The sequence below is a fragment of the Ricinus communis genome, chromosome 8, assembly GCF_019578655.1.
Source record: "Ricinus communis isolate WT05 ecotype wild-type chromosome 8, ASM1957865v1, whole genome shotgun sequence".
Lineage (NCBI taxonomy): Eukaryota > Viridiplantae > Streptophyta > Magnoliopsida > Malpighiales > Euphorbiaceae > Ricinus > Ricinus communis.
The window spans coordinates 8,113,825-8,127,321 of NC_063263.1; the positions used below are offsets into that span (position 1 = coordinate 8,113,825).

General features: G+C 34.9%; 2 protein-coding genes and 1 non-coding gene across 4 annotated transcripts; 1 reads left to right on the top strand and 2 right to left on the bottom strand.

Annotated features, from left to right (window-relative positions):
• Positions 1-932: 932 nt before the first annotated feature.
• On the bottom strand, positions 933-1,016 carry TRNAL-CAA. Its single transcript has one exon. It is a non-coding gene; the product is annotated as a tRNA-Leu (tRNA).
• A 1,107-nt stretch (positions 1,017-2,123) lies between these two features.
• LOC8274537 lies at positions 2,124-6,175 on the top strand. Of its 2 annotated transcripts, XM_025156786.2 has the most exons (9): positions 2,124-2,400; positions 2,823-2,999; positions 3,107-3,193; positions 3,387-3,566; positions 3,728-3,889; positions 4,083-4,127; positions 4,224-4,370; positions 4,728-5,044; positions 5,598-6,175. In XM_025156786.2, the coding sequence occupies exons 4-9, from the start codon at positions 3,387-3,389 to the stop codon at positions 5,632-5,634; spliced, it is 888 nt and encodes a 295-aa protein (XP_025012554.1). In that variant the 5' UTR covers positions 2,124-2,400; positions 2,823-2,999; positions 3,107-3,193; the 3' UTR covers positions 5,635-6,175. The 2 variants fall into 2 exon arrangements, with proteins under 2 accessions (XP_025012554.1, XP_015572842.1); XM_015717356.2 differs by lacking the exon at positions 5,598-6,175 and having other exon boundaries at positions 2,129-2,400; positions 4,728-5,375.
• An 80-nt stretch (positions 6,176-6,255) lies between these two features.
• Positions 6,256-11,775, bottom strand: LOC8281582 (protein HEADING DATE 3B). Its single transcript, XM_048378042.1, has 4 exons — positions 10,602-11,775; positions 9,000-10,051; positions 7,564-7,615; positions 6,256-7,435 (listed from the first exon to the last, which is right to left on the bottom strand). Exons 1-4 carry the CDS (start codon positions 10,827-10,829, stop codon positions 6,416-6,418), a joined length of 2,352 nt encoding a protein of 783 aa, XP_048233999.1. The 5' UTR covers positions 10,830-11,775; the 3' UTR covers positions 6,256-6,415.
• Between the last annotated feature and the right edge of the window lie 1,722 nt (positions 11,776-13,497).

Genomic DNA, 13,497 nt, shown 5'->3' on the forward strand with positions numbered 1-13,497 from the left:
TTAATTGTTTCTACTCCTATATTTGTCAACTTCATTAGCTAACAATTCATATCCATTGTGCTTGCAGCATTATTCATTTCTGAGTTAAAGATTTTTTTTTTTTTTGTGAAATTCATATTTCTTATGCCTGCATGAATTATTCATTCCTTGAATTGGATAAATATTTTTGTTTCTTGAAGACATAAAAAGCTCACTTTTGTGAAGAGAAAAAGTTAAACATTCTAACATAAACACAATTACATACCTTAAAATCTTCATAATCATTCTCAACAATAATGGTTAAGTTTGCTTTAAAAATCAAAGTCACCCTCAAAAATCTCACTGATTTGCAACCTTAAGGTGGTGCTGATAATGGGCTCTCTTATTTTCAAAGTTAATGTTTCAATTTTAACATGCTAACAAATGTAAGACAGAAATTCCTAAAAATCTTTGCTTATACACAACTGGTCCAGATTCCATAAAGTACAAGGTAGTTTTCTTTTTAAATAATTGAGATTTTCAAAATAATATATTGATTTTATTAATAGGTCAATCTCTAAATATTAGTTTTTGGCTTGAAAAAACTGCCATGATTTGATAAAAAAAGAAATGTATAAAATATATAACTTGTGTATGTATGTATGTATGTTATTAATAAAAAAATATCCTTAATTTTGCATTACTGTAGAGTTGCTCAACAAGGGGATCTATGAGAATCCTAGGCGACAAGAACTTGACTGATAATGAGAATCCTTTTGTTAAGTTTTCTAGTAATGGCAAATTCATGCTTGTTGGGACTATAAAGTTCTAATAAAAAGAAATTATTGTTTTGTTGTTGGTGTGTTTGATTTTATGATATTTATATTCTGGGTGTTGATTTTATAGTTATCTTTTTAATAGCTTTTAGAAGGAAATAAGAAGAAATCTTCGGTTTTGTTTTTGTTATGCAAAAATGTCAGAAGTGGGATTTGAACCCACGCCCTCTCACGAGGACCAGAACTTGAGTCTGGCGCCTTAGACCACTCGGCCACCCTGACCTGTGGTCTAAATTAAGCTATTAAACTAAGGGTGACGTGTGCCCATTTCTGCAAAAGCTAGTTGGCCTGCCAAATAAATATATGTTTATCTACTAAAGATTGGATGTAGAAACATCTTCTATACGGAATAGTTTATTCATGTCCGCTCTGTTTTAAGTTTAGCGATTATAGTTTTCTCGAGAAATTTTGTCTTGTGCATTAACCATTACTGTTTACAAGCACAACTAAAGTAATTAATTTCAAGGTCCTGCTTGGAATATCTACTTGAACGGGATTTGCATGAATTTATTGCTAAAAGTTGGATGAGCTTGTACATCTAGTTGACGAGCAAGAAAATCAAAGGGTGTTGCAAGCTTAAAAGCCTGCAACCAGTGGACATGTTAATTTTCTCTTTTCTGAAATGTGGACATGTTTGCTCACACTCCTTTCATTGAGTTCGTCTGCTTATTAGAGCATTCCTGCTTGTAACCAGTCTGTTTACCAGCAAGGTTCAACATTCCATCTCTTTTGCTAAGTGTCACGTGAGTTTTGTTTTATCTCCAAAACTTTGCCCACGTGCGGCCTAGCTTGCCGAGGCGGGGCGTGACATAAGGCTTTGCTCTTAACTCCGGAGTACTAGGCGGTGGTTCTTTTGTGGAGTCAGACAAGTTGCCTATTTGAAACAAAAAAAAAGGGCAGGAAGTAGATTCTTGCCGCTTGCACATTTTTCTACTCAGTGGTAACTTTCTTGCAATGAAGTCATTATGATCTTTTTGAGTTAAAAGAGTTACGGATGAAGGCAGGCGTCTCGAATTTAAAAACTTAATCAAACTGTCAGGCTAAATTATAATTTTTGTATGGACGGTGTTGAAGCGGGCTTTTCTTTTTCTGAATATAGTATTACTTTTGTGGATGATTTTGTTACATACAAACACCGAAAGAGGAAGAAAGGGAAAAGGCCAAGTGGGTTGGTGTCTGTTATAACTTCTCCTATATGCAGCTGAGTCAGATGATGAGTCATCTCATTTCGTAACTTGCTTCCACCTTCATCCAAATAAAATTCAATTCTGACAAGAAAATGATATATATTACCCAATAAATCCGCTTAAAAGGGTAATCTTATCAATGATGGTTGTGCATTCTCTAAACAAGGAATGGTCATAGATAAGATCATAAATCTTGAGAGCCTCTACACAAATGGGAACTGACCATTCACCTGGCGAAGGCTTCCAAAAAAGCTGGTCCAGTTTTCAATCTTGGATATGTTGGGTGCCCTGATAGATCCTGAAAAACCTTGTACAATATGTGATAAACCTCCTTGCTAGGATATGCATGTTATAGGAAAAAAAAAGGAATATGGTTCTGGAGTTCACTTTTATTTTGGTGGAAAGCAAAAAAGAAGCAGGTATATATAGCAGATTCTTGGTACCATTTTGCACATTTGTTTTCCATAGTCTTTTCATCATTTTCATGCAATGAAGCCATTTAATATTCTGCATTTTCACAAGATGAAAAATCATATTATTGGTTAAAATTTTCCCAACTTAATCTAAATGAAATGTCATTTTTTCATCAAGAAAAATGAAATAGGAAATTGAATCCAAGAAAATCAGGTTAAATGGGTAAACTAATTATTGGTCTTTATGTTACTTCCAAACAAGGAATCCTGGTCATGGAAAACCCAAGACATCCTGTTAAAAACAGCAAAAAAGGCTAATAATACTGATGATCAAGGAGCTAATTTGCTTTTGTTAACTCCTTAAAAGGCTTCTCGTAATAATATTATATGCATGCAATGGAGTCCTCACATCAGTATATCTTTTTCAGGTTGTACCTCAAATTGAAAAGTTGAAGAGCAAATAAAAATTTCACATTCCTGCAATGGCTAGTCAAGTTCATCAAGACCATGTTACAAGTAGGATTCTTTTCTTAATAGCTTTCTTGTGCTATAGATTTGTTGATGGAACAAGGATTTCAAATTCCATCCATGAATACGCTAAACAGGTTTAGTATTATCACTGAATTCTTACAGCCACTCCACTTTATGTACTTTTTCTCTTATCTGAATGCTAATTTTCTTTTAAAACAAAAATCTTCCTTATGTATTGCAGAGTGAGGATGGTGATGTAATTGAGTGTGTTGATATCTATTAACAACCAGCTTTTAGTCATCCACTTCTCAAAAATCATATTATACAGGTAAAGACTTTGATCTCTTGTGTTTCTAACACAAAGTCAGATTGATAACCAATATAATCTAATTTATTATTGATAAAGTTGGACCACACTCTCTTGAACTTGTGAAATTTAACATAGGTAAACATAATAAGGAAGTTAGGACAAGTGAAAACATAAATTTGCTTAATACTATAATATGTGTCTGATTTTACAGATGAGACCCAGTTCATATCCAAATGGACTAAAAGCAGGAAACAGTACAGAGCTTTTACAAGAGAAGGGAATGTGTCCTGAAGGAACAATACCAATCGCAAGAACACATCTATTTAGACACCCCAAAACTAGCCCAGTTCTTCTAAATAGGACAAATGCATTTAGCCCCCCAGTTCATGAGGTATCATAATATCAATTATCACTATTTTAGAAAAGGAAAACAAAAAGAAAGAAATTTAATGCACATTTTATAGAATAGGGTCCACAATTTTATTTAATTTATGTCATTCTTCTTATACATTTATCAATTTTTCTTTTCAATAAAAATGATATATAAATTAGTATGCCCAAGTCTCTCTGGAAAGTGGCTATTACTATGGGGCACATGCAAAACTTAACGTATGGAACCCAGCAAAAGCTAATGACGGGGAATTTAGTTTATCTCAAATATGGGTTCTGTCAGGTTTGGACCAAGATCTTAACTCCATTGAGGCTGGCTGGCAAGTAAGTTTACTGAGACCTTTATTGTCATTTGTTTTTCTTCCCAATTTAATTAACTTTTGCACATACAATCTTCAAAAACTTCCAGTCCAATCATTATCCACTTTCAAATGTAATTAACTTTTGAGATCAGAACTTCCAAAATCCTAAGATTTTTTTAGATGGATGGTTTACAAATTAAATCATGATGTTTCAGGTTTTTCCCGGTGATAATAAACCAAGAACTTTCATTTATTGGACAGTAAGTATATATGCATAAATTTTCATTCTTTTCTAATTCTTATTCACATTTTATCCTATTTTTTGTTTTTTACATGTATTCACATGGTTCGTTAAGAGAGATAATTACGGACAAACAGGTTGCTACGATCTTGTATGCCCTGGTTTTGTACAAACCAGCAGTAAGCTCGCATTAGGTACTCCGATAAGGCCAGTCTCCATCTACGATGGCAACCAATATGATAGAGACATAGCTGTACATAAGGTAATCCCCATTAGTCTCTACTATTTATTATTATTGTTCTGGTACCGCATATATATCCAGAGGGCCTCCATTAACTTATGTCGGGCCAAAACTTGGAACACTTTCATGGATGAGACCATAGGACATAGACATCCCACCAGCTCATTAAGAAGAAAAAGAAGTCTTGTCTACTTGGACTGCTACTGGGTCTCTTACCATTGTACTAAAGCTGTAATTGATCATAATCGATTAATTATTGGTGTCCTGCAGCTATGTCAGTGGCTGCAGGACATTCCTGGTGCCCGGCACGGCAGCAGGAAATACTTGTGTTAAAAAAGTTTTTATTGCTTTTGACGTAGAAATGGTTGATTTTATCAGGATAGAGAAAGTGGGAACTGGTGGCTACAAATTAGAGGCCAAGATATAGGGTACTGGCCCTCTTCGATTTTCACTACTCTGGCTGAAAGTGCAACACGGATAAATTGGGGTGGAGAGATAGTGAATTATGGATTGAATGGTCGCCATACCTCTACACAAATGGGAAGTGGCCATTTCCCTAGTGAAGGTTACAAAAAAGCTGCTGTACTCTTCAAACTTGGTTACATTGACGATTCCGGTGTCCTGAGAGATCCTGATGGCCTCGAACCATATATAACGAAATCTTCCTGCTATGATCTGCAATTTGGAGAAATGGGGTATGATGATTTTGGAGTTCACTTTTATTTTGGAGGTCCAGGATATTCAACACAATGTCCATAAAAGAAAAAGAAGAAGAAAAAGAAAAAGATTGCCTATACAGATTCTGGCTTTCCAAGTAGAACACATTTGCAATGGATGAAAATGGCTAGCTTTTCCTTACTTTTGCTTGAGGCATGACTATATATATGTATTGAGGCATGACTATATATATGTATCTAAGAAAAAATTAGATTTTTTTTTTCTTCTAGTGACACCTCTAATAATTATTATGGTACCAAAATGTAATTTAAAGAGAACGTGCATGAGGAAATTGCTCGTATTAAATTATTTTATTAGAATGACAATTAAGATGATCTAGACAATGAAACATGCCGCAATTAAAACCGTCGAAATGTCTCCATCTGTTCTAAATGCAAAGGTCTTGGACTTGCAAAATTGCCAGTTGAAGCAACCCTGTGATGGTATGTCCATGAAAGCATTATTTATATATGTAAATGCAACTCGATCATCCAATACAAAACTCATATTTTTCTGATTCTGCTTTTGCAGTTTGACATTATTCCAAGAGAATCCAGACAAACTCTAGTTCCTCCCATTGTGTAACTTCAAGGAACTGAATCTTCAATCATATATCCAGACAAGAGTTATCCCATTGCTGAACTTGTTGATCCTATGCCCTGGACATCTCCATATCCAGAGAGTGCAACAATAGATATTTTGATAATATAAGACTGGGTCACTATGCACTTGCAATTCTTTAAGGTCTGAAATGTTCTGAGCTTATGACAATATCAAGACTGAATCCCAGTGCACTTGCAAGTTGCATCATATGTAATCATGCATTATGATGGGGACTGATCCTGTATTTCATTGACAGAAATATGATCTTGTCATGCTTTGGCTTTTACAGTTATATACTGCAAATTAACATGGCATTCGCAACGCCAGCTCAGATCCCAGAATAATGTGTAAGCTGTGATTTTCTATTTCATTTCATTTATTATTTACTTAGTTATTTATTTAGTGAGGATGAGCATGCCACCGACATCCTTAATTCATATATAACAAGGATTTCCAGTTATTGCTATCTGATAATTTTACATTTTTCTCGTTTTCTTGTCATTGGAATGCCCATAATAAGACTGGTATCTGCAGATCTTTTTCCAGTAAAATATGTAAATGAAGCAACTAATACAAGACAACTTTCTTCACATGCAGATGGTTTAGAGTACTATTTTTCATTAAACAAATGTATTTACATGCTCTTAATATGTATAACAGAATTATACAAATAGTACATTTGATAAGACTAACAAGATCGGTGTGACTTCCACCAGTATGTCTTAGGAGATATAATTCTCATATATTTAATCATATTGTTTTCTTTCTTCTTGTATAAACCGAAAAATGCGAGCTGCTGATTCAGTTGCTGATCTAGCGTTGTGAGGCACAACCTTAATCACACGCGTCCATTGTGCATCAGTTTGACCATTTTGATCTGATGCCTGAGCTGTTGGTTCTATAGGAAAAAGCGGGAGTGCATCTCCTTTAAGACTCTCAGAGGGACTACTTGCAGTACTTCCTTGTACCTTACTTTCCTTTGATGGTTGAAAGTTCTCAGCACAGCATGAGATCACACGACTCATTGAGCTAGATATATGACATGAGCTTTGTTGTGGGAAGGTGAAGTTCATGTCTCCAAGTGATAACTGATTGCCTTTTGACTGGGGTCCATTGAATGGGCTCACCTGCCCAAATAATAAACCTGAAATGGAGGGAGTCATGACTGGCATGCCATAAGGTGGAAAATAGTTCTGACCTAAAGGAGGATCGCTGGGAAGGATTCCAATCCCATTTTGATGAGAAGCTTGGACACCATAAGCTCCATTGATGAAGTCCCCATGCTCTCCATCTAAGCTCACTGGAGCACAGTTGCCATAAACCTGTGCCATAAATCCGGCAGTTGGAGGGCATGGCCCTGTGTATGGCTTGTAAACAAGACCCTCAGAAGGGGACATTACTGGAACTAACCACTGATTGCTAGGCGGCGGGAAACACCATGGAGATGGTCCAGAATTGGTAGCAACAGGAGCTGGCAGATGCCCTCCTGAATCAGATCCATAATTTGATTGATTTGTATGAAGTCCTTTACTGACTTCATTATTAACAGCAGAAAGGGAAAGCTTTGCAACTGCATTCTCTTCGGCAAATTCAGTGCTAGAGTGTGGCTTCTGGGAACCATCTTTCGGTTTAACAATTGGTGGTGGTTGTTCTATAGCATAATTAGATGGAACCTTTTTAGCCTCAGAGGCCTTCAAGAAAGCTTTTCCCAAATAAAACTTGTCTTTCAGCAATAGTGCCGGTGAACCAGCAATCAGTTTTTGTACCTGTTCCAAATTAACATCATTTACTTGGTTCACTTTCCAAACTGAGATGCAATAAATCAAGTAAAAGAAATCATATGCACTATCTCATGATAGAAAAGGCTAGCAGCTTGATCAGGTGCTCAGCATACCTTTATGAGCCTATGTAACTCGGATACTTGCACTGTGAATGCTCTTTGCTGACTGCAAACAACAGCAAAAAAGAAGCCAGGTCAAATATTAATACTGTCGAACAAGTTAAGGAATACATGTACTGACTAAAATTTCATGCATATGGACAAAAAGGTAGAATATAAACCACGTTATAGATTAGATATCAGCTTACATGCTACATTACATTTGATATTCTTGCTAGATGGACCACTCTTATAACATGAATGCTATATCCTGCAAAATTTATTGATTTGTGCGGAAGAGACAGGAGAGAGTAAAATAATCAACAACTGAATCTGGCTGCCCACAAATACACAATAAGAAATCTGTGTAACGTGTATAATATCCTACCAGACACTGCAGACCTTGATTTATTACACAGTATAAATCGTTTCTGCTAAGTGAGACATGTCAGTGCCTCCCACCTACAACTTATACAGAGTTTTAGACACTAGTTATGCAAATGCAAATCATGGCCCTGCTGAGGTGTAAAAAAACAGAATTTCCAACTGTCCTATAATATCAATCAGGACAGAACTGACAAGTTGAAATAAAAATCAGAAAACACCAATAGTGTTTATACAAGGTAATCATCAAAATGTAATTCTATAAATTTTAAAGAGAGTGATTGTGAGTCAATTATTTCATATAGTGATTTAGATATTTGTAGTACCAAACTCAGTAGATAACATATGTCACTTTGAAAGGCCTACTAATAAAGAAAAGGGCACAAAACAAAGGAACAGCATGAGGAACTTTAGCCCATAACAAAGTGAGCAAAGTGTGTACATGGGAATTCTTACTTGATGCTGTCTAATGCCACTAAATCTCTCAACCCACACCGGCCCAAACAGTGAGAGAGAAAAGAAGAAGAGGTTCCGATTGATAGCGGTGCTTTCTGATTCTTAGATTCTTCTATTTATAGCACTTGCTTTGCTTCATAAGATCGAACCAAACCATAGGTTGCACCTCCAGTTATGATACAACATAGCAAGTTACTTCCAGGTTTAAATAGTTTATGCATGTGAGAGGGAATAGCTTGTGGTTCCACTCTCACCTAATTTATCTAGTGAGATGTATGCATAGATGTACAAGTCAAGGGCTTAATAATACAAACTCACAGAGAAATTTTTTGAATCCGTGAAAGTAACTAAAGGATATCGAAGCAAACATAGACTCTAGAAATTTCTAGAGTTTGTATTTCTCTAGGATCATCTACAGACCACTCTAAATCCGAAGTGCATTGGATGGTCAGTGAACAGGAGGTGAATAACTACCATAACGGAAAATTCTAAGTTAGACTAGTGATAAATAATAAAAGGTACATAAACTTCAAAAAGTAAACAAAATTCCACAAGTTTGGTAGCGATTTGCAGCAACTTATGTAAATAGAAACTACTGAAAAGATACTTACTTGACAATGATTCTTCTTGCTTTCCAGAATTGTTTCTCGCCTATTATTCTTACAACATCATCAGGCGATATTTCCAAAGCAGATAAGGAGTCCACCAAGGAAGTTTCTGAGCCATCATTGTGCCTTTCAACATCTCCTACTTGCAAAGACCCATTTTGCTTGTCTTCATGGTTTTTTCTGCTATTCTCAATCACATTACAACTTCTATTATCATCTCTGAGAGGTAACCTATAACATAACTTGCTTGTCACTTTGGCAGCATTTTCCTTATCATTGCCGATAGCATATTCCTCCCAAGATTTTTCTTTATGGACTGCTTTATCCTGCACTGTGACAAATTCTTGATCTAACTGACCTTTTGAACCCTTTAAGCTCCTCAAGAAATCCACTGAACTGCTTCTGTGATCCTGATATGACGATGGATGTGCTCGCTTCAGTGATTCAGGTCTTTTAACTTTTCCCGATGGGCTACATGATGGATCTGCTGAAGTTTTATCATGAAATGATGGGACAGGAGAATATCTTTCCCTAAGATCCTTGCAAGCCTCGGACATTTTTCTCTGCTCTTCAGTTTGGTTCCTTGTAGACTCTGTTGCCTTTAAATCTATGATGCCAGGACCTTTCTTCTGCTTTTCAGAGACATTCTGAAAGTGCATTGAAAAGCTCAAGTTCCAGCATGGTTGGTTTTCTCTATCTTTATTGTGTTGACTGCTGTTAGAATGCGGAACTGCTCCTGACTGGGCAGAGCCAGAAACTCGAAAATCATTTTCATATCCAATCTTCTTCCATGAGAAGTTTTTTAAGTGGGAGAAATTGTGCAACTGAAATGAATTGCTAGCATTAGATAACAAAGACTCTGTGGTTTTCAAACTTTGACCATTCGTACAATTCATGGACTTCCATTCTTGATTTTCCATCTTATTGCTTCGCTTAATTCCATCAGAGGAATAAGAAAAAGACTTCTCAGAATGTGAAGGTGCAGGGGAGTTACAAAATGGAGTAAAAACGCTTCTTTCGTTGCCGCTGACTTGTGAACATGAATCACTTGTAACCTAACAGCAAAAGAATGCAAAAAGGAAGAGGTATTTATCAAAAAATGAAGCCTAAACGAGTATTTAGCAAACCAGTCAGAAGATCCTACGACATAATCCAGGAATTTTGCAAAGTGCAAGCTAATTTGACTGTTTTCCAATAGATAAAAAAAAGTGAAGATGATAGCAATTTCCAAACCATCTTGATTAATAATAATCTAGAAAAAAACTATTCCTGTAGTAGATCAAGGAACTAAAATGATACTAATTTTATCCAAGATCACACCAAAGTGTCCAATGTAACTCCTCAAGATTGGAAGAAAGGATATACAAAAACTCATTAGGTGCACCGCTTGAAGAGCCAAGGCTGTGTTTTATTGCCTAAGGATTATATCAGGTAAAATGCATATCCCAAACCAATCAGGATCCAGAAACTTACCAGAGCATTAACCAAAGGCACACTCATTGTTTATATGATAAATTAAGTAAGATAATCTCAAGCAAAATATGTTCATTCATGAGAAAAAATTTAAAATAAGAAATAAAAAGAAATAAGGACCCAGGAACTCACATGGCTTGGTAACATTTTAGGAACAAAGGTACTGCCATTGTTAGGTGGAAGAGGCAACATGGATGCTGATCCAGAACTAACCTTTCGAGAAGGGATACCCAGTTGTTCATAAAGAGCCATCTTGTTTCTTGGAGGTGCCCTTGGCCCTCCTTTCTCTGTATCATTGACATGAAGCCTAGGAAACATAGGACTTATCATTTTATCCTCATCTTTTGTCCCTCTCATCATCCTTTTTCTCTTTCTTCACCACAAATTCCACTGGTAGAAATTTATACTTTCACCAAATTCATCCAATTACCATCCTTTTGAGGCAAGATTCGCTGTAAATAAATGCCTAGTATAATAGCATACTCAAATTCTTCAAAGGAGATAGACCTTCACTGAAAATCAATCACAAGCATTTTGGATAACTTTGACCAAAAACCAAAAAACTTGCGTACTCGGATAGCAAAATCAGTTACTTATTAAAAAACGAACTCTATTCTTTTAGTGTCTAGGATCAGCCTACTTTAAAAAAAAATTGAAATTTCGAATAATATTCAATCATCAAAAACCAAAAAGGAGCCTACCCAGAAAGCAAAAGCAGCAACTTGGTGGAGCATTCCCAAATTTAAAGTCAGTGAAGATCAACCCACCTCAGAAAAGCAAATTTCTTCCTGATCGAAAACCATAAACACACAACTAAAGCACATGAAAGGTTATTGACCAAGATACAAACTTTCAAGCACCCAGAAGTAACCCACTTCGTAAAAATGAAATCTTTGAACTAAAGAAAGGTCAGAACAGCCAAATATGATATTAACTCAAAATTTTATAAGTACCCACAATCAACCCACCTCAAAAAACAACAAACTTAATCCTGAAATTCTAGTACCAGCACCAAGAAAACATGACATTACTGAAAAGGTAGAAAGAAGAATGAGAAGATCAAAAAGGGAGAAATGATAATCAAAAGAAGAAAGTGGCAAAAGAAAACAAAATGATTGTTAAGTGGAGATGGAATCAAAAGATATATATGGCAAAAGATAGATTCGGCTAGAGAAGAGGGTCGCCTTGGAAATTCCACAGGAGGATCTCATCCAAAAAGCTACACCAAAGAAAAAAAGCAACTCCAAGAGAGAGAAAGAAAAAGAAAGAAAGAGAGAGGATGTGGACTGTGTAGGTCCCAAGAGGATTGAACTCAAATATATTTTGCCTAATCCTAATATTTACACCTCTCTCCTGTTCTGCATTTTCTGCCTACAAGTTAGATCCTTCCATGTCAGATTGGTCCCATAAACATTGTACTGCTACTATTACCATTAATATCTTCCAGTTTAATTGCCACCCAAAAGTTTTTGTATTTACTAAAATATCACATCATGCTCTTTACAATATGAGTAGAATGTCACTTGTTCTTACATGGGTAAAGTTGGGTAAAGTTTAGATCCATCGACTAGTCATATTTACATATTATAAATCCATCATTAGAATCCGAAATTGACTTTTTCAAAAGAACAAAAAAATTAAATCAGGTTAGAGTTTTTGTGGAAAGAAAACATCCCAAATAGCATAAGAGCTGACAATCCAATGGTGCAATTTATATCTAGAGCTGAGAACTATGGAAAAAGGTAAAAGTTTCTGAATTGTGCCTAAATATTTTTTTAAATTTTTATATTTTAAAAAAAAAAAGAAAAAAGAAAGAAATTGTTTAATTAGTACTAATTGTGTACGTATTTAGTACCAGCAGAAGACTAGGTCACATAGGTGGTGATTGGGGAGCTGAAAGAAAATAAGCATATGAACCACATGTTGTTTTAAATTATTAATTAAATAAAAAAATCTGGCCAATCTTTAACTAAAAATTCGTTAAGAAAGATTTCCCTTTTTAATTCAGTTAGAGTTTTCTTTCCTGATTCTTAAACAGTTGGGGCGTGAACGTGAAGACTCGGTCTCTCCCACATGTGCGAGCTGCTCAAGTAACTTCCTTCTTAACCACCACATCTTCTTTTTTTCATCTTTTCACACGCAATAAATAACAACACTTATCTTTAATAAATTATTATTTTTAATCTGTATAAAAATTATAAATTTTAATTATTTTTCAGTTATATTATTATTTTTAAGTATTTTTATTAAAATTCAAATATGAATAGAATTATCAACTCTTTTATAATTGTTTGAGATTAAAAAAAGAAAAAAATTATTGAAATTCAAAAAGATTGTATAACAATTTGCAATTCATCAAGAAAGTATAACTTAATTATATATTATGTTACCTAATGATGGACTTTTTAAATTATTGATAATTAAAAGAAAATGATATACTTTTAGATGGACCAAAAAGGAAAAGATCTATTACAGTTAGACAGAAAATATTATATATTACTAATTTAACATTAAATAATTGATATATTTTTTTAATTCATTATCAATCATATTTAATTAAATATTATTTATTGATTTAGCGATTGGACAGATACTTAAACAGACAAGGATTTTCCTTTCCATATTACTATGAGTACTTAGGAGTCTGAGATTTTGTTTTTCCAATTCTATATAAAAAGAAAAAACTCTGTCCTTAGCACCCAATCACGCATTGATACGTAGCAAAATGATACAGCAAGTTCAAGTACAGTACGGAATTAAAAAGGTTCCTAAGTGGGAGTGATTATTATATACTATTATTTTTGTTATATGGTGGGGGCGGTCCATCCCAATTGGGAAACAAATATCTAATTTATGGATTTTGTGCGCCCGGTGCCAACCACCTGAGAAATTATATCACCAACCAAACGTTGATTCCTTTCCATTTCTTGCGCTGCGTTTGGATAATTATTTTTAATTTTATAATTCTCTTCATATTTTTTTTTTTATTATTGACTTATCAGTATTGTTTTTGATTCAATGTATGAAT

Excerpts from the sequence above, each read along its gene's own strand:
- LOC8281582 (XM_048378042.1), bottom strand. The coding sequence starts at position 10,829 with ATGATGAGAGGGACAAAAGATGAGGATAAAATGATAAGTCCTATGTTT. Across the intron at positions 10,052-10,601 it reads CTAAAATGTTACCAAGCCAT|GTTACAAGTGATTCATGTTC; the intron begins GTGAGTTCCTGG and ends TTTTGCTGTTAG. Across the intron at positions 7,616-8,999 it reads GCAAGAAGAATCATTGTCAA|TCAGCAAAGAGCATTCACAG; the intron begins GTAAGTATCTTT and ends TGTTGTTTGCAG.
- LOC8274537 (XM_015717356.2), top strand. The coding sequence starts at position 3,387 with ATGAGACCCAGTTCATATCCAAATGGACTAAAAGCAGGAAACAGTACA. Across the intron at positions 3,890-4,082 it reads CCATTGAGGCTGGCTGGCAA|GTTTTTCCCGGTGATAATAA; the intron begins GTAAGTTTACTG and ends ATGATGTTTCAG. Across the intron at positions 4,371-4,727 it reads GAGACATAGCTGTACATAAG|GATAGAGAAAGTGGGAACTG; the intron begins GTAATCCCCATT and ends TGATTTTATCAG.